At 31.3% G+C, this 21,467-nt stretch overlaps 1 protein-coding gene across 1 annotated transcript in view; it reads left to right on the top strand.

The window, feature by feature from the left end:
- Window positions 1-4,224: 4,224 nt before the first annotated feature.
- Window positions 4,225-21,467, top strand: part of LOC129953918 (uncharacterized) — a 38,204-nt gene continuing 20,961 nt past the window's right edge. Inside the window, exons 1-3 of the mRNA XM_056067463.1 lie at window positions 4,225-4,380; window positions 13,550-13,998; window positions 14,068-14,181. Of these exons, the coding sequence (XP_055923438.1) occupies window positions 13,629-13,998; window positions 14,068-14,181 (484 nt within the window). The 5' untranslated portion in view covers window positions 4,225-4,380; window positions 13,550-13,628. The remainder of the gene's footprint in view (window positions 4,381-13,549; window positions 13,999-14,067; window positions 14,182-21,467) is intronic.

Here is a 21,467-nt window from a genome sequence, read left to right as displayed (position 1 = left end):
TGGTTCGCCAACATATTGGCCATCTGATACTAACAAAATACCAGACCTTATAGACTTTTTCGTAGTTAAAGGTATTAAACGAAATCATATAAGTGTCGAAGGTAATTACGATTTATCATCAGATCATACTCCAGTAATTTTATCACTGAGCGAAACAGAAATAATAGAAAAAAATAATCCCAAGCTCGTGAATAACAGAACAAGCTGGAACGAATTCAGAGACAAACTTGAACATTTTATAAACCTAAGATCCCCTATGCAAACAATTGAACAAATTGATCATGAAGTAGAACAATTTATTGCTAATGTGCAGCAGGCTGCAGAAGAAAGTACTCCAACTATTTCGAATGCGAGAGAAAAAGAATTAAAATATCCTATCGAAATAAAGGAGTTGATATTGGAAAAAAGAAGAGCTAGAAGACAATGGCAATCCACGAGATTCCCAGATGATAAGGTAGTTTTTAACCGTCTTAACAACGAATTAAAATAAAGAATCTGTGAGTTTAAAAATGATTCACTAAGTAGATTCCTGAAAAGTCTGACGACGGATGCTTCTACAGAATACTCCTTATGGAGAGCAACTAAGCGCCTAAAAAGACCTCAGACACAAAACCCGCCGATAAAATCTCAAGATGGTAAATGGATCGGAAACCCGAAACAAAAGGCTGATCTCTTTGCTGAACTTCTCGCGAATGTTTTCAAGCCATTCCCAGCAAGCACAGCTACAGATCCCTTACAGTTTGTTGACAGATACGACGAATGTGAAATACCTTTTGTCACGCTCAAAGAAGTAAGAAGCATGTGTCAACATAAGTTGTCAAACAAAAAATCACCAGGGTACGATCTTATAACTGCTCAGGTTCTGAAAGAAATGCCTCTTATAGCCTTTAAGAAACTCCAATTTATAATAAACGCATGCCTTAAACTAAGATATGTGCCACATCATTGGAAAATTGCGGAAGTCATTGTTATACCTAAACAAGGTAAGCCACCAACAGAAGCAAAATAATTGAAGAAAGGAGACTAATTCCAAGCCATCAGTTTGGATTTAGAAATAAACATTCCACGATAGACCAAGTGCATCGAATTACGGATGTTGTGGAAAAGGCACTTGAAGAAAAACAAGTATGCTCGTCTGTATTTTTAGATGTTGCTCAAGCTTTTGACAAGGTTTGGCACTTGGGACTTGAGTACAAACTGCATAGGGACTTCCCCAGGCAGTACTACGAACTACTGAAATCCTACGTTACTAACCGACTCATTAGAGTACGGTACGACCAAAATTACTCGGAACTTAAGAAAATTAAAGCTGGTGTACCACAAGGAAGTGTCCTAGGACCAACCCTGTATCTGTTATATACAAGGGATATTCCAGTGGACATCAACGCTATCATGGCCACCTTTGCTGATGATATTGCAATATTGGTGCCAGATAAATCCGTTACGAAGGCTACACAAAAATTGCAAAATGCAGTCGATAAAGTTAGTGATTGGACGCACAAATGGCGTATCAAATTAAACGAAACAAAATCGACGCATATAAACTTTACAAACAAAAACATAAACAATGTTCCAATTTTTATAAACAGTACAGAAGTACCTTACTCCAATACCGCCAAATACCTTGGAATGAATTTGGATGCAAAGCTTAAATGGAAAGAACACATCAAAAAGAAAAGAGAAGAACTAAACTTGAAGTACAGAAAAATGTACTGGTTAATAGGAAAGAACTCTGACCTATCTATCCAGAACAAACTAATGTTATATAAGCAAGTATTGAAACCCGTTTGGACATATGGCATCCAACTATGGGGCTGTACAAAGAAAACAAATACTGAACCCATCCAAAAATTCCAAAGCAAGGTCCTTCGTGGAATAATAAATGCCCCTTGGTATATAAGAAATAGCGATCTACATCGTGACCTTCAAATTGAAATGGTTACAGAAGTGGTTAAGAAACACGCTGTATCACACAATCAGCGACTGCAAAGTCATACTAACTCTGAAATGGAGACCGTATTAAATGTACGAGACAATGTTCGGAGATTAAGAAGAACCAAGCCTCATGAGCTGATGGGCTAAAAGCTACGGGAAAGTGTTATAACCTTAAACTTCCCCCAATGCGATTTAAAAATTAAGAAATAAAAATCATTTGTCGATCTTTCATAGATTGGTCCTGATTCACCGGTGGTTTTAGTGCGGTAAGAGGCCCACACTACTCGGTACCGATTCTTACCGAGTGTCTTTTGAAGATTTCCATCGGATAAAAAAAAAAAATAAAAATAAAGTGAGATGTACCTCCATTACGTAGTTGTCATTTGCGTTTTGTTATTTTAAGTCTGATTATTATTTTTTGTTCTACCACGTTTTATAGTGACTGCCGTTTTATGTCAAGTCAGACGGGAACGCAGTCAAACAGGATAAATAGTATACTATGTCCGTCTAATGCCTCTAAGCTACCTAACCGCTAATTTTCAGCCATATCGGTGCAGCCGTTCTTGTGTTATAAATAGTTTAACTAATACGCCTTTTTTTATTTATATAGATTTATATTTATATTTTGATTTATATTTATATCTATAAATCTTTTTTCAAACTGTCTACAACAAATATCCTGTGAGATATTTTTATTTTTAATGAATAAGTAGGCAACATTTTGTGTTTATTGTGGTAATAAGTCAGTCCAATTTAATTGGTTCGGAAAGACATTTTTATTGTAATTAGAGAATGTATAAAAAAAGCGAAAACAAACTAATAACATAAGAAATCATGTTTTAATTTGATCCATCTATTTTAATTTACCTAATATATTGAGTTAACTAGTTTTTAACTTCGTAACTCCAAGTTGAAAAGTCATTAATTCAGAACTGGTGAAATCTTATAAATAACATAATGATTGCGTTTTCTTCAAAAGCATTATACATTTTTGGAAAACCTTTTATCTCTTGATACGGTAACTAGGTTTAACTTTTGACATAACAATACAATTTGTACTTTTAAGCTTGGATGTACTTAAACTGTTTCATTTTACTTGTTAAGTCTGTTGCAAATGAAAACTAAACTCCATCGATTTAATGTGCAATGGATATTTTATTGACTCGAATGCTATCATTTAATTTATTGTACTAATATTTGAACACCAGAACGGACCTGCGCAGAAAAAAGTATTTCTAATACGAATACGTATTGCCTTGCCGGTAGCGTCGTCGGTAAAGCAGCCTGCACTCTTTCGTCATGCACTTGATGGAATTAATATGACGTATATCGGTCTCAAAGGGTGTTTTGTAGTATGAACTAAAATTAAAGTTGATACATGAATATATATAAAAGTGATTGAAAAATTATAACTCCTGATCTTTGATTTGCATTCTAATGATGTAATGTAAAAAGTCTTTTTTAAATGTGTATTTTTAAATTATGGTTTATAAATAAATAAATTGGGTGGCGCAACAGTCCGTTTGAGAACTAGGGCCTAGTGACTGACAACTCTTATAACCATTCCTGTGTGCGAGTACTGTTGTCAGTGATAGAATGGACCTACAGTTTTAAGCCGAATCCGAACAGCAAATTTGAGAAAGCATTTCATGGCGGGGATTAAGCCCAAAATCTCTCTGCTGACATTCCATCGCACTAATCATCATGCCACGTACTACCGAATTATGGTTTATTTTTATATAAACTTTGAGTTCTACAAAATGTTTACGCAATAACTATTAATTCAAGTACTTGTTGAAACAGGCTCATTTATAAAACATTTTGGGTATGTTTTAAAAATCGGACAACATTATTTCGAAAACTTGTTCTAAAGTTAGATTGAAGTGACTTTCAGTTTCATTTTAAGTGAAAACCGAACTCATATTAGAAAAAATACACCCTTTTCTAAAGATCGAAGACGAACGACGTAATTCTTTAAAAAAAAAATAAACAAAAGCGGAATGAAAGTATAGTAGCTTAGCTACCTACATACTTCAAAAAAAGGTTATGCTCTACTCGTAGCAATAAGTAAAAATGTTTCATAGGTATAAGAATTACAGGAGAATGACTCATATAAAATGACGAAATAATCTCGAAATGAATAATAAAGGCATTAAAGTTCTTTAGAGGGGTTGTTCCTGAAAAGTACTCCATCAGCTTAAAATGACAACCCTTATGAGTAAAATAAAAACAAAATCCTGCGTTGAACTTGTTTTCCTTTTTTTATTTAGTTTGCGTGTAACTTCGACATTGCATGCATCTCGCAAGGAATACTTGGGAAACAGTGATAAAGAAACGCGAATGTCCTTTAATAAAACAAAACATATGTACTTTGTAATGATTATAAATAATAAAAAGTTGACAACTTCTTAAAATAGAATTTAAATTAAAATTATATTAGAAAAGGTACTAAGTGTTATTATAATCTAAAGCTTCCATGTCTTTCTATAATTTTGGAGTTTCAAAACATTTCAATACGCATGAACTTCCAGTATATTGCAATAACAAAGAAATGCAATGAATTAATTAAATAAATGACGTTTCGTATTGTTAAACTTTGATAAAGATTGAAACTTGTGATTCTGTGTAATTGTCATTTGAGTGGGGTACAGAGATGTTACACATACATACAATCATATGTTTTAGAATGATAAATATAATAAAGTGCATTGTTCTGGTAATGGGTGATGTTGTTGCAAATAGAAACACCGGGAAATTGTTTGACATTTTCAACACCTATGGAATAATAATCGCCATAATTAACATACAGTCGAAACAACAAATAACTAGAAATTTAAAATAGATTATTCGAGAATAAAGTATACGTAGCGGTCAAATGGAGTTAAATGAAACACGTCACTGTATAAAAAAAAAAGAAAAGTTGTTTCATCATTTTCGATTTCAATTTCAATTCAGGATATTTAAAATAATTTAGGACAAAGACTAAAACAAAATTTAATTCGTGTATTTCGTTTGGCTTTGGTTGTTTTTAGAAACGAAGAACTTGTTTCTGACATACGTATACAGTTACTCTCAAAATTGACGGTACATAAACAGGAAACAATGGTGGACCCATGGGGGGGGGGGTGCGAGTGGTAGGGGTGATAACCCTCTTTTTTAATTTACCTAGGACTTCACTTGAATCAAAAACTTATAGTATTGCTTTAATGGACCCTTAAATTTGTAATTATTAATTTTTATGTTTATTTATTTATTTGTATTTTACTGCTAAAAATATTACTTTAAACTAATGACTGGACCAAGAACATAATACGAATCGGAAATCCATACCTATTCCAATCGCAAAGCACAAATTCATCAACTTTTGATAAATGGACTAACCCGGGGAAGAGGTTAAATGAGCCATAAAGCTAATACAGTTCAGTTGTAAAGGGTGATTTTTTAAAACCTATAGGAAAGTTTTTCAAAAAAAAACACATAAGATTAAAAAAAAATGCATGAAATCTTTATTTGAATCGATAGTACGGTCCATATGATTTAATGTTTGAAGATTATTTCATGCAAATGTTGACTTTGACTGCACCTCAAATGGTCCGCTTAGTCCAATATTGGCATACATCTAGGTGGCCAATTGCCCTGCCCCGAACGTGAAATAAAATGTTCACCGAACTCGCCTCTCAATAAGTCCATTGTTGAGCGTGCTGTGTGGCATGCGGCACCGTCTTGTTGAAACCACATGTCGTGTAAGTCAAGCTCTTGCATTTTGGGCACAAACAAATTGGATATTATCTCACGGTAACGTTCACCATTCACTGTTACGTTGCGATTCGCATCATCTTTGAAGAAGTAAGGTCCAATGATGCCGCCAGCTCATAAACCGTACCAGACTATGACTTTTTGTGGATGCATTGGTAGCTCTTGCAATGCTTCTGGTTGATATTCACTCCAAAATTTACAATTCTGCTTATTTTCAACAATGAGCTTTGCCGCTGAACAAAATTTTTGGTAAAAAAGTCAACTTAACTTTCCAAGAGTCCATTCACCAAAAATTTTACGTTGCTGTAGGTCGTTCGGCTTCAATTCTTGCACCACCTGTATTCTGAAAGGCATCACACCTAAATCCTTCCGCAAAATTTTCCAATTTATTGAGTAACAGAGGCCTAATTGCTGTGAACGGCGACGAATCGATAATTGATGGTCAACACTGGCCGATACAGCTGCGATATTTTCTTCAGTTCGCACTCTACGTAAGCGTGTTGATTGTTAAATGTCCAACAATTTGCTGCGAAATTAAGTCACAATAGCCCGAATAGCCGCTTCAGTGGGTCGATTAAACTGAAAATAAAATGAAGGAAGCGCGCGATGAACTTTCCCTTAACAGATCACGCATTTTGATAATAAAATTCTATAGTTTGCAAGCGTTGTTCGTTTGTAAGACGATTTTTGTTTAAATTATAGACCAAACTGAAGATGTTTGACAGTGAAGCAAAACACGAAAAGTGCGACAGCTGTTTAAACAAGTGTTTCCAAAAAGATAATAGCTAAAAAATCACAATTTATAAGTAAAGATGTTCTCCAAAAAGCGGTTTGCTGTCAAAATAACTAGCATCTTTGTTTTCACACAATTTAAAATTTGGAAAAATTTTAGTAATGCTCTAAATTATTTTCATAAGACCTTTCTGAGAGAAAGAGCAAATATTCAGGTTCTAAGGAAGAAACTTTAAGTAAATAGATCTCGAATTTCATATTAAGTTGCCTTTAAATTCTTGAAACTCGTCTTCAATTCCATCTTATTGTTTTTAACGCACGTATATAGAGTAAAGTGTTTTATTTATTTTAAAGTTGATTTTCTATCAAATACAACCATTTCTAGGACCTTAAAAAATTTAAAACATCTACTTTTTTAAATGAATTTGCTTTGGTTGTTCTGAAACTAAGATGTAAACACGAATTTTAAGAATATAAATTTCCCAAAAACAGCAAAAGTTACACTTTAGTTAAACTAATGGCTATTTGAAAAACATAATAAAAGTTTCATATCAATTAATTTAATTCAAAGCTTTGAATCTCTCGAGAACTAATGTGTAAAGAGATTCTACAACGTATGAATTTTGAGTTCCACACTCAAGTTTCTTCTCAACTTATTTGTTTATTTTAATTTGAATTTTTTTAATTTTGGAGAAATTATTAATTTAAATGTACCAATTTTCTTAAATTCAATATTTAAACATTTTTCTCTCCACAAGGTTTAAGTTTTGTTGACTGCCTTAAGATCAAATTTTTTTCAAAAGGTTCACGCAAAACAGTACCCACCTTTTTAAAATGTGTCTTCTAGCATCACCTCCAATCTACGAGTTAGCAGACTGATGTCGTAATAATAGACTCCCGAAAATTGAGCCCGAAAAAAAAAGTTCAGAAAATTCTTCAAATCGGACTTTGTTTTATTTTTCTAAGAAAAAAGATCAACTTTTTCTATTAAACTCTCTCCCATTTTCTGGATCCTATCTATATTTTGTAAAGAACATTTTTAGCTCAAAAGTTCTTCTTTATGTTAAGCGTGTCACTCCACCCCCCCTTCTAATTAAAAGACAGAATTCGTCCTTGACAAGAAAAAACTGCTTTGCTGTTTTGAATGACATGAAATATTAAAGTGTTGTTAAATTGTTTTATATTTTGTAGGGCCATCTTTAGCCATTATCACTGTTTGTTATCGACGCTGCATTAATTTAACAAATTTTTTTTAGGAAATTTTTTGTTATGTTTTTTGCTATAAAAAAATGGAAATTTTTTAAATTTTTGCTTCTCAACACATCAAATTTCAAGCCATTCGGTCAAGCCGTTTTTGAGATACAATCAAGGAAAGTTTGAAAAACACAGCTTTGAAAAAAACTCGTTAAAAGTTTCAAGTCCTCTTAACTATGAAAATATAAACATACGTTTCAATCGGCGATGCCTGGACCATAGAATATTCCTTCCTCTTCTTCTTGAAACTCTTTCAAAGCAGATTGTTCAGCTCTTGAATCAATTTTGGCTTGTTTAACGGCATCACTTACGCGCCGTTCATAAAACGTGAGATTTGCTTTTCATTACGTTTCTCAGCATAAGTATGGGCTTCGCGGCCTATAGGGCATCCCATAACCGACATTACTTTCAAATTACCTTCAAAACCTTCATTAAAGATGATAAATAGGATCCATTTGTAAGTTTTACTGTCACCATCGCCGATGTATGTAAGATACTCTACCCCATATTTTTCCATGGACCTGTATCTTTAAAACGACTTCGAATTTTGAAAAATCCCTACCGTATTCTACCGTATTCTAGACATATTAAACTAGCAATTTATGAAATACAAAAATTGATTTTTGAAGCCATCATATGGGGTTACCGCCTTAAAGAAATATCCTTAAAGAGCTTCAAAATTCTTCAATGCACTCCATAACACGTAAGAGTTTTATAAGTATTAAAGACTGTTATTTAGAGGCAACATCAATATCGACTGCATCAAGTTAATTGCCAATTTAGCTTCAGTGCTTTTCCCTTGAATGTTTGCCAAAGTTTAGATTTGATGAAAAAAAAACACCGAGGAATTCGGTCACTACATCTATCCGCTCATTTAGGAGTCGAAAAGTTTCGTTTCATTTCCATTATCCATAATTACGTCAATGAATTTAAAGGTTTCGGTTCCGTTCCTCCTATAGGATTACATTACCTACTCCATATTTAACAGTGGAACGCAAATTCTCTTCCTTGAATTGCGTATTGGACTTTCTCCAAACAAATATGATAAATAAAAAAAAGTTAAAAAAATTTACCAAAAACGTCCATCTTAAATATTATAAATAACGGATCACTTATTTTCATATGGGAGGAATTGTTGTCTTTCCGAAAGAAGAACTATATGACAAATATTGCATTAGTAAACATTTTAACCCAAGATTTTAATCCGCCGATTCCGTCTGTCTGCCTGTCCACGCCCCATTGCCAAAACCATTGCGTTGATTGAGTGCAACTCCGGAAATTAAGGTTTGAAGCCGATTCGCGTTAAGCGTTTTTTATTTTTTTTAGTTATAAATCGAAAATTCGAATTTTCTCAAAAATGTCCTTTTAGTAAAAACATTTATTTTTGTACTGCTCCAGAAGGAACCCCCTATAGAAACCTTTTTTTCGAAATTTAATAACTCGAAAACGAGTCCTCATTTTTTACAAAATTAAAATGTAAAACATATGTAAGCTCTAAGTATGCAGTTACTAAAAATATTTTTAAACCCAAATTAATAAATGTGTATTCATTTCAAAACCGCTTTGAAAACAATCTTTTTTTAAATCTTAAAATACATTAAATATTTTTATACAGACTCTTTCAATACTAAGCAACTTCGTGAGACAGAGCCGTGCATTCTTTTTTTATTTTGAAAACAAGGGATAAATGTTGAAAATTGCTTCAAACGGAAATTAAAGAAAGTATTTTTAAAATTAAATTAGATTAGAAAACTTATTTATTATTATTTATCAATGAGAAAGTCTAAGCAAAACAGTCCCTTACATCCTTTTAGAAAAGAATTCCTACGTCAAAAATGTTTAAAAGGATTTATATGGCCTAACTTCCATATCTGTAAATTGTATGTTATTATTGTTAAAATGGCTAAAATGTGTTTCAATGAATAAATATATAATAAAAATGTATTATTATTTTGTTAAGATGTACAATATCAATTCAATTTCCTTTGAACAAGCAAAATCGATGGCATATACACAGCTGGTCAAAAAAAATGGTGTGATAATTAATTTTTGTATTTTTTTACGTAGAAATTTTTAAAGCTCTTATAAAAAATAAATAAAAAAACACTTTAAGCCTGTAAAATACATTACAATTATAGACAATATAGCACCAAAACTAGTGATGGAGGTTTTGTCACTTGGACAAAAAAATAGGTGCGTCTTCCTAAATTATTATCGTTTTTAAAAATAATTTCTGTATCTTATCACAATTTTTATTTTACTTACTTTAATAACCTTAGTATCCTTCATTATTATTCAAAACTTTTTAAAGTCGTCACGGCATTGACTCTATTAACTTTCGGCATGTTTGCTGAGGTATGGAATACCATTCTTTTTGAACCGCTTCCCACATAAGCTCATTCCACAATTTCTCAATAGGATTGAGATCAGGTGATTGATTTGGCCATGGGGCAACGAATAATTGTTTCTCCAGAAACCAATCTTTCACAAGACCTGCGGTATGCTTAGGATTGTTGTCTTGGTGAAAGTGCCATCGCAGGGGCAAGTTTTTCTCAGAAAACGGTAACTAGACATCTTCCAAAATATCACTATATCCGTACTTTGTTAAGATGTTATTCAAACGGAAAATACGACCTACACCGTACCAGGAAAAACAGCCCCACACCATTATGTTCCCTCCTGCGTGTTTAATAATTTTCGGTGTATAGCGATAAAAGCAAATTTACTTTTGTTTCATTACTCCACAAGATATTTCGCCATTTTTGAACGCATGATTTAAGGAAAATAATTTTCTGGACCTTATATTGCTTGCCCTAAGGAATGGGACTTTCCCGGCGATTCTTCCTGGGATATTCATTATCATTATCAATTTGAGCACCTTTAGTTCTCAACGAAATAAAAGGATTAGATTTAGCTGGAAATAGTATGAGGAGGTTAGTGGTAGCTGATGTTTTTTCGGACGGCCACTATTTTCGCGTATTCCTCTGGGCTTGAGAGCAATTGTTATTAAATTTTGAGATCTGCGTAGGACCTTCGCAATAAATTTGTAGGTCTTGCCCTCATCTCTAAGTCGACGAACTAATTTCCAACACAAAAAAGAGGTTGGGATGCGACCCACACTGATAACTTCCCATCCCCTCTGTCGATTTGTCTTCCTTAAAAGTTTGTCTATATGTATCAATTTTTACCAAATTTGCTTACTATTTTTTGTACATTTTATTGGTTATGAAAAAACGGACTGTTGGATTTTTGTATAAAAATTACTGAATATCGGAAACAATATTTTCTGTGAAATAAAAAAAGTTTGAAGACAATATTTTTAATTTTTGAAAAGCTATTTGAGTCGTAAGGAAATTTTTACCAAGTTTTAGTATTGTTTTTTTTTTAGAGTTTTATATATTGTAAAAAAAAACTGTCGATTCGAACTTTTTAAAAATTTTACCAAATGTTGAAAACAATATTTCTTATAAGCTTAAATTAGTTTGAAGCCAATATTTAAAATTTTTGAAGAGATATTTGAGTCGAAAATCAATTTTTACCAACTTTTAGACATTTTTTTTTAGTTTTTTATTTTTTGTAAGAAAACTGTCAATTCGATTTTTCTCAAAATTTGTCCTAATATTGAAAACAATATTTCTTATAAGAAAAAATTAATTACAAGCTATTATCTCAAAGTTTTGAAAAGAGATTTTAGTCGAAAATCAATTTTTACCAACTTTTATACATTTTTTTTTAAGTTTTTTTATTTTTTGTAAAAAAAACTGTCAATTCGATTTTTTTCAAAATTTTATCAGATGTCAAAAAACATTATTCTTCGTTGCACAAAATTGTTTTAGAGATGAAATCATATTTCAGTCGTAAAATTTTAGAGGTGACAATTTTTTTTTTCAGTTTTATTGATTTATAAAAATAACCGTTAAATTGATTTTTTTTCAAAAAATATGCCTGTTTGGTATCACGTTACAATATATCATATAAAATTTAATTCAAGTTTCTAGCGTTTTTGGTTCGTAAGATATTTAGGGTTAACCAAAATGTTCACCTTTTTTTCAAACTGCTATGGTAAAAAAAACCACCCACGCAATTTTCTTGAGAGCCCTTTCTGCATCTTTCTGCCTTAATATCTGTACAACAAAATATATTTGAAGTTGATAATATCTCTTCTGGTTCTTGAGCTATGGAGGACGAAATAAACGTCGCGAACGTACGGACGTACGAACGTACGTACACACGCACGCACACACATCTTTCTAAAAATCTTTTATTTCGACTCTAGGGACCTTGAAACGTCGAGAAATGTCAACATTTTCAATTTGACAAATCGGACCCATTACAATAACTTCCTATGGGGAGTTAATAACTTATCGGCTTATCATTACATTAATTAAATGCAAAAAGTTTAGCATAACTATTCTTTCTTTTAAAATTGTTTTTGTTGCATTACTTGTATTTAAAAAAAAACGCTAATCAGCAACAAGTGAACAATTTTCTCACACCTATTTTTAACCAGCTGTGTATGTCGAAAATCAATTATTCAAAAAATTGTTATCTAAATCTACTCCATTCTTAACCAGCTAAATAGAAAACACGTAATAAATTTAAGAGGAAAAATGCCCCAAAATTAAAAAGCTTGTAAGAAAAACCTTTTTTTACAATTATTTGAATTTTTTCACAAAAGGGAAATCTAGTAAAATTTTAGGAAGCCCCTAACTTAAGTACGTTAGAGAACTTTTAAAAAATCCTTTTTTTATTAATTCCATTTTTTTGGTGAAGCCAATACTTAATCTTTATTAAGAACTTAAAAAGATCCACATAATGATGATAATATTGATTATTCATTCATATTTCATATCTTTCCTCTATTCTTCTAGAATTTCTTCTAGAATAGATTATGTTCTTCCTCTGCATTCATAATTTTTTTTATGAGAGTAGTCTTTTCGGAAATAACAAAAGGATTCCCTTTGACAAAAATTAAATGCAAAAAAAAAAATGTTGACTAAACGAAGTGCATCCATTATAGTTATACAGCTTGCATTTTGAATGCATAGGGAAACAAAGAAAATTATTGTAATTGTTATCACTTAGCTTATTAGAGCTCTAGGTTAACTGCATTAAACCTACTTTAAACGCAAACAAAAATTAAGTTATCAAAAGCTTACAAAACTTGCAACATGCGATTAATTTGGTAGCAACTATGGCAGCAGCTATAAAGGCTATTGTTGAGCCCAATGAGTTTATACACGAATTATATTCGCCCCATTCCCGCCCACACTCTTGTTTTTTTGTTCGTATTTAGAAATCAAGCACACATCAAAAAGAAATAAAATAAAATAAAAGCTTTCAAACCTCTATAAGTTTCTCACATGGTGGTTTTCGTTTTCGCCACACGATTAGAGAAGAGACTGCCTCTGCCTTTGCCAGGCCATCAGACCTAATGAAGTAGCCGCTTCACTTAGTTAGGAATAGTAAAGTAATCCACTGACTAGAAGATACGCATCCAGCTGCGGCTCGCGTCGTTATCGTATCGCGTCGTCGTCGCTGTGCCTTTACACTTTCGCTTCGCGCTTCGCGGATGTTTCGCTATTTTAAAAAAACACTCATGGAAGACTGACTGTGGAGGGTATACCTAGTCAATATAGTCTATCGAGAGTCCATTCGGTTTTCGAGTTCTGTTTGTTTTTGTTTTTCGAAACTTTATGAATAACAAAAATTAAATTTTATAATGAGACTATAATAATGAAACGATACGATGTGTAGTGTATATACAATAGATGTAGGCATTTGTATATCCTAAACTAAAAAATAAATTATGCCAACAGTTAATATAGAACTTAGGCATAATAATTAATATTGTGCTTATGGTTTTTTTTAGAAAATAATAAAAAAGAAAATATATCCACAATCCAGCACTGGGAACACTTAAAAATAAAATGTCATCGTCACAATGAAAAATGGTGAATTCGATAAGAAGTGATAAAGGCAGCATTTTCCATTTTCACCGTCATCATCGTCATCAACTTCATAATCATCGACAGCAAAATTATAATAAAATTAGCAGTTATTATGGTTACTGGACTGTGAAATGTAAAAAAACGATTTCGACGCAGAAAGTGTTAATTCTTTTAACTACTTATGTGATTTTAAGTTCATTACAATTGTTCATTTCGGCATCGAGTGCGCAATCATTGAATCGAACTAATATTAATAATAAAGTTGGTAAAGAATCCACCGCGAGCTATGAAGAGTTTATTTTTGAACATCAAGTAACACGACAAGATGCAATTGATTCCCTATTGAAGTTAAATCAAAGTTTTTTCGATGGTAAGTGATGATAACAAGTGTGATTTAATAGATAGTGTGTGAATAAATTAATTGGTTTTTAATAAACAGGACCATCCGGGAGTACCTGTAAATCAATAACGTGCACCGAAAATGTAATGAAATACTGTTTGGGACCGCAGTTTATAAACGATCATTGTTGGTGTGAACAAGGGCATGCAAACGGTAAGTTGGAACAGCTGTTTTGAAACGAAATATATTTTAAGAATATCTTCTTTTGAACAAGATGAATGTAGGAATGTGTCCCTATTTTTATAGCTCTTAGCATTTCTAATATTAATTTTATTGACCTAGTGAAAATCCAAACTTCACGTGTCCTTACAAATATAGCTTTACATATTTATGCCCTAGTAATGTTGAATCAAAAGTCTGGCAGGAACTTCAGGTAACCTTGAAATATTAATGGTCCCTGAAATGGAGGTAAAGTGTTTTCATTTCAAATGAAAATCACTAGACTTTTCGTGTGGGAGGTATTACCATTTTTATTTTGTTTACATATCTTAAATACATGAAAATGTATGGTCTGTCATTTTACCCTAAGTCTCTATAGAATAAACCTTTACCTTGAAGATTTTATATATTTATAGAACTTATAGCTTGTTAACTCATCCATAGCAGACTTTTATTTATGACCTAGTTAAGTTTCTTAGAAGTTGTGGCGAAATAAAGGATAGGTTTACTTAGTTTACTATGTCAGATCATGCATTGAACAGTTTATTGACGTTTTTAATTTATTTGCATTGTTATTATGTAAATTAATTTATTCAGAACTCTTTTTCAATAGAATAGAATAGAATAGAATAGAACATAGAATTTATTTTATAGCCTAATGCGGAAAATTCGTTTTATTCTGTGAAAATCTTAATACTTAGAAATGTTTAAGATTTGCAATGAACAAAACACATTTATTGCATTTATATTTAATTTTAAATTTCATAAGAAATTTTTTAACTTTTATATGAGTTATAAATTTGTTATATGAGTTATAAATTTACTAAACGAACTTTAGGAATATTTTGTTTTAAATTGAATAAATACAAAATGATATGTGAATAGGCCAGAAGGTACACTTGATAATTATTATTTTTTAAGGGGAATTAAATAATTACTAAACAGCTCTTGTTGTAGATATAAAAAGCGGTCAAGAGGGCATTTGAAATGAGATTAAAGTCCTTGGAGATTGGACCTTTGGAATCTCTGAGGTTTCCTTTACCAAAACCAACATGGTTTTCTAAGACTTAATTATATGTAGGTGACTATAAAGTTTAAAAATATTTGTTTTGATTTAATTTCTTTAAAAAGTATAAGATCTTAAGGTTTGAACTGGTAATATTATGTAGATTGCATGCTACCCATGTTTTGTTGGAAAATCTATCCTTAGTTTAGTAGGATTTTACACGAATAATGTATAAATACTAGCGATAAAAGTTAGAATAGAATCTTACTAGGGATGGGTTTTGTGACATTTATACGAGTCTCGAATGGATCTTATGTGATTTCATTCCAAATGTTGGTACTATTGATATTGCATTTGTTTCTCAATGGCTGTGTTCGTTGAGTAGCTGTGTATTTGGAATCATATGTTTTCCATTGGGGAAAAAAACAATCTATTACTGTTGATATTACTTAGTTTTGTTAATGAAAATGGACTCTAACTGGGCTTATTTTGTGAGAACAGAAAAGATAACTAAGTTTTGCTATGTTTCCAGTAAAGGTTTAACTCAGTTTAGATTAAATAAATCTTTTTAGTGTTTCCACCGCACAAGAAGATTTAAAAATGATTAAGTTTGACAGCACTTTCTAAAATGCAAATGGTGTTTCTTTCTCATATATGAAGTGCAAGTGAGATAGTTTGATTCGTGTTAAACAATGAAGAACTGAATGTCCAATTTTGTTTGTATTTTAATAAAACAAAATTAAATTTTTTGGACACAAATATGTAAATAAACAGACCATAATGCATTATCTGTAAAACTAACTCCTCCACACAGGTTTTTCTTCAGAAGTTTTGACTCGACTCCGATCCACGACCGGAATCGAGTCGAATCAACCTCATTTCAACTCTCTTCAGTTATGTAAAGAATTGAAACGAGCTTTAAGCTCGATTTAACATCACATTTTAAGGTAGTAGTCTACGAACAAACCCCCTCCTTGAAGCAATTGTTAAATTTACTTATTTATAGAATCTCAATTTCCAGATGTTTTGTTACCATTTGCTCTTGAAAATTGTCCATTTTATTAGTTTTAGTTAGTTTTTTTTGCTAAGTTAATTTTAGCTTTTGATTTTCACAGAACTTTATTCTATTTGTTTGTTTTTTGTATTATTGTTCTGACAGATCTACCTTCAGTTGTACCAATTTTTAAATACAAAAATCTGGCTACTGCTGATCGTTTTGTTGGCAATTTATCACTGTACTATATATGGAATACCAAAAAAACGCACCTACCGTCTAATATATTTTTCAAGAGTAATTTCTTTGAATTAATAATCACAGTGAAGTGTAACTACAGTTTTTGGTTACACTTCAATTTTATCAACTTAAGAATTGTTGAAAATTGAAATAAATTGTACAAGCTTCCACTTTTTAGTCAAGAGCTTACTTAAATTAAGTTGGTATCAATAAAATCTAATGCGTGCAAAAACTTTAAATTTGTAAGGAGCAGACATTTCCTTGAATTTTAACCAAACTATTTTCGTTGAATTCGAAGATTTTTGAAAAACAATTTTGATGATGAGGAGCATTGCACTTTGTCAGGTGTTAATATTACTAAATTTTACAAGAACCTTTTGATCGCTTCCCTATGATTTCAGTCCTTAAACAGAAGACACAGAGTCTCGTTTCGGATAGTTCAAATTAATACATACGTCCTTTTTGAAATTTTGTTTTGGACAGAGTATAATATTGACAGATTAAAATGTCTAAAAAATGAGGCAAACCGTTGCCCTACTCTGGAACAATTAAGGTGCACAATGACAGAAAACATTATATTAGAATGGCTAACAGGGCATTCTGGAATCAAAGGCAAAGATTATGTTATGCTTCTATCGATTGACTCGCCAAATTTGTTTTGAGAAGATAAAGATGGAGCTTGACATTATAATTATAGTAACTGCAATAATTTTCTTCGAACACATAATTCTCATCACCATTGTATTCCTTCAAATTGGCAATCACCACAATTTTTACAACCAAACCTGTGTACAAAAATGAACTACCACAATTGTGTGAAGCCTGTCAGAAAATTCTATCATATTTGTAATTGCTATTGTAAGAATTTCAAAAACTCTTACGTAAGGCTTTTTTAAAAATTGTTGGCCTAAGAAACTTAAAAAGGCAAATAAAAATTCTTAAAAAGTAATAAAGGCTTCTATTAAATAAAAATAATATGAACATAACTTAACTGGGAAGTTATATTTTTAAAAGCAATATAATTTTGTTCAGTTTTTTCCCTAAGAAAATTATCCAAACTTGTAACAATATTTAAAACCAAACCAAAAAACAATAATTTTAAAGGATTAAACATTTAATGTTGTTTTAGAATGGGATTTCAATTTCAGAATTCCCCAAAAATCAGTTGAAAATAAAAACGAAGAAATGTGTATATAAGTTCCTGTCCTCTCTGCTGAAAATGAGATGTCGTCTAGCACTATTTCTGTCTCTCCTGAGGGACACTGTTAGACAAGGGAGGATCCAGACTTTTATTTACAGGGGGGGGGGGGGGGGGTCACGCGCTTAACATATAGATGAGTTTACTTACCGCTTAAAAATGTTCTTTAAAAGAGGTTAACAAAAGTTAAATAGCATAATGTGCATCTTAATCTTAAATGTACGCAGTGACAACTTTATAGTTATTAAATTATTTTAGAACGCTATTTTCCAGCAAGGTATAATCTAACTATTTAATTTAGTAGACCTTCTTATTATGAAAGCATTCCAAGATTCTAACAGTTTTCTAAAGATGACATATTTAAGAGCAAAACACAATATTTTAGAGGGTTTTGCTTTCATTGAGAAATGTACGAAATTGTTTTGAAACTTTGCTTTCTTCCAAAAAGAATATATTGTTTTATGTAGCCATTTATATTAATGCGATAAACGCTACAAAAATTCCAAAACCCAGAAAATGAGAAAGAATCTGATTTTTTGTACGTAGTTTTTTTTCGGACTCAATTTTCGGGAGGGAGCTGATGCTAGAAAATATTTTGATCTTAAAGGAGTCAACAAAACTTTAAAATTGTAGATAGACATATGTTTGGTTCTAAATTTAAGGAAATAGGTGCATTTAAGTACATAATTTGTCTGAATATTAAATAAACAGAAACTAAGGTTAACAAATAAGCTGGGAAGAAACTTTTGTGTGGCAGTCACAAATTACACGTTTCAGGAAGTCTTTTCACTTCAGTTCTCAAGAGATTCAAAGCTTTTATATCAATAGATATGGAACGTGCATTTTGTTTTTCAATTAGCCATTACTTTAACAAAAGTGTCACTTTTGATGTTTTTGGGACATTTATGTATATTCTTGAAATTCGTGTTTAAATCTCAGTTCTAGAAAATCTAAAGCAAATTCACTTCAAAACAGAAAATCAATATTGAAAGAAATATGTTGCCCGACTGCAAATGACATTGACATTTTCGATCATCAAAAATCATCATCAATTTGAAAATTTGACCATCGACAAGAGCTTGCATTGAAAGACAATTTTATTGAAATCTGTTGATTAAGTTCTTAAAAAACTTAAAAACAAAATAACGGCTTTATGAGGGGTACCCTTCTAAAGCAATACCAAAATATATTTTTATGTAGAAAGAAGCCAAAATAAGGACAAAAATAAGAGAAAGTTCCAAAAAAAATTTATTGGTTCATTTTTGTAAAAATTCAAATTTTTACTATGGGGACTGCTATTATTTTTAGTATTAAAAATGGAAAAAAAACGCCTTAAGCTAATCGGCTTAGTGGTTTTGGCTTTTTGGGCCAGGACAGACAGACAGACGGATGGAATGGGGGACCCTCTTTTTTAAATTTTCTACAATTGTAATGTCATATGTTCGATTAGAAATTTTTTACGAATGCTATAGTTGCCATATAAATAGTTCCTATGTGTCGGAAGTAAAAATCACTTCAATGTTCACTATTTATGTGCATAGAAAAAATAAGATGGAATTGAAATTGAAGGCTAGTTTCAGGAATTTAAATTAAATATAAAATTGAAGATTTCTTATTCAAGCTTCCTCTTTAAAAACCTGAATATTTGCTCTTTTTCTTGGAAACAAATTTTATGAAATTAATTTAAAGCATTAGTTAAGTTACAAACATTTTAAATGTTTTTGACAGCAAATCACTTTTTGGTGAATGTCGTTAAATTATATGCAGATCTTTACTTATATAACTTAACTGTATAAGCTTTATGGTTCATGGATCGTCCATTAGTCAAAATTTGATGAATTTGTGCTAAATTTTTGGAATAGGGCTGAATGTCAGATCCATATTATGTTCTTGGTCTAGCCCTCAGTTAAAAGTGCTTCCTTTTGCAGCAAATTTAAGAAAGTAAAATACAAATTTTGTTTTCATATACAAAAAATAACTAATTTAAAATATAATAGAGGTTATATCCATTAACTCAATACGATTAGTTTTGAATTGAAGGGAATTCCTACAAAAATACAAACAAATGATCTACGACTCCCCCTCTGGATCCACCATTGCTGTTAGAAGAGACTGTACTGTACCTTTTATTAAATAAATGTCCTTTTTTACCTTTATAGAATTTTTTGTTTAAAATTTAAGAAACTTAAAACATATTTACACAAGTCAACATCAAGTCCATAAAATGTGACTATACAATTTTAATATATACACTCTGCTTCCACTGAATACGCACAAATATTTTCAAAAATGGCAGATAAAAGGAACTGGGAGGCAAAAATGATTGCAAAAAGGAAAGCTTAAAGATGATCAATTTTTAGGTGATTCTGAAGCAAAAATAAAAGCAAAAATTTCAAGCCATCTTAAACTAACTCAGCTTAAGAAAAAACCGCTACATGACGACCAGCAGAAAGTAATGCTATTAGAGTTTTTCACTACTCAAATAATCTGGAAAAATGGTGTCACGTAGTTTTTTTTAGAGGATAAAACTATTGAATTTCGGTTTCCGAAAATGTGTTAAAAGCTTCATCACAACTGTCAAAGACGTGTTGTATTATGGAAAGCTGTCAGTTATTATGGAGATAATCAAACATTTTTTTACCCATAAGCTCGGCCCACCAACGATAACGCGCCTATTCACTTGGTGGGCTTAATAAAAGCTTGATAGGGGAACAACATTTGAACTAGCTTCAATAACTGCCATAATCACCTGATCTAAACATTAATAAATACACTTAGTGTTTCTCAGTTTAAGGACAAAGAATCCTTTATTTCTTCAATGAAGTCAGCGTTATATTATCCAACAATTTTTAAAAAAAAAAGCTGTAGGATACCGGTATTAATTAACAAAATGAAGAAAGCAGGAAGTACCAACTACAAAACATAACAGAAACTTGTCTTACTCCCCTGGCTCTTGAAAACAACATTTAGAATTGTAATGAAACCTTATCAAATTTTTGGTTCCAGTAAAAAAATTCTTTACCAATATTTTACAAAATGTATCCCATAACATTTTTGTTTACTACTTAAACTATGATATTTTCAAGTTAATTTTGTCTGTTATAGAATATAAGTAATTTTTTCACTGAAAATTGTGATTTTAATAACTCGACCATTGTACTAGCTACCTTGAAACGCGGTAGCTAGTACAATTTTAACTATTTTCATGTTAAATCAAAATAATTATGAATGCATAGTGAGTAGATCAATAATTATTTGGAAGATAAGACGTGTTATCTACCTAAGCACAGGCAATAATGCAAGATACCGTTACATTGTAACCCTTTATTAATTTGGGAAAAAACTAAGCTTTAAAAACAACGTTTTACCTGTAGTAGCTTCATTGCATTCCGAATATGCATGTCTGTTGAAATATTTGCGTCTTTTTACACCTATTGTTAATAAAAACAAAAAACGGGATTCTAAATTACCTACGTGGTTTTTATCATTACCTGGTGCTCGATCCAATAAACTTAGAGATGTCCTTTTGAGATTAAATAGATATAAAAACTCAAACAATAGAAAAACAAAAACAATAAAAATATGACAATGCAAGGTTTCAATTTGAAAAATGATATCCCTAGAATTTTATAGAATTACCTACAATTTTTGTTTTTCATTGCGTTTTTCTTTTTAAATTATTTTTTAATGAATTTTCTTATGGGAAATATATACCATAATATAATAATTAACCTGCTGCGTGTCTGTCACCTATTAAATTCTTTCCATGTGGTCTCGAGGGGTACACCTTTGCTATATACAAAATATAAAAATATTTCAACTCAATAAGTTAGCAGCGCCGG

This window comes from Eupeodes corollae, chromosome 1 (genome assembly GCF_945859685.1).
Source record: "Eupeodes corollae chromosome 1, idEupCoro1.1, whole genome shotgun sequence".
NCBI lineage: Eukaryota > Metazoa > Arthropoda > Insecta > Diptera > Syrphidae > Eupeodes > Eupeodes corollae.
This window is presented reverse-complemented; position numbering and strand designations above follow the sequence as displayed.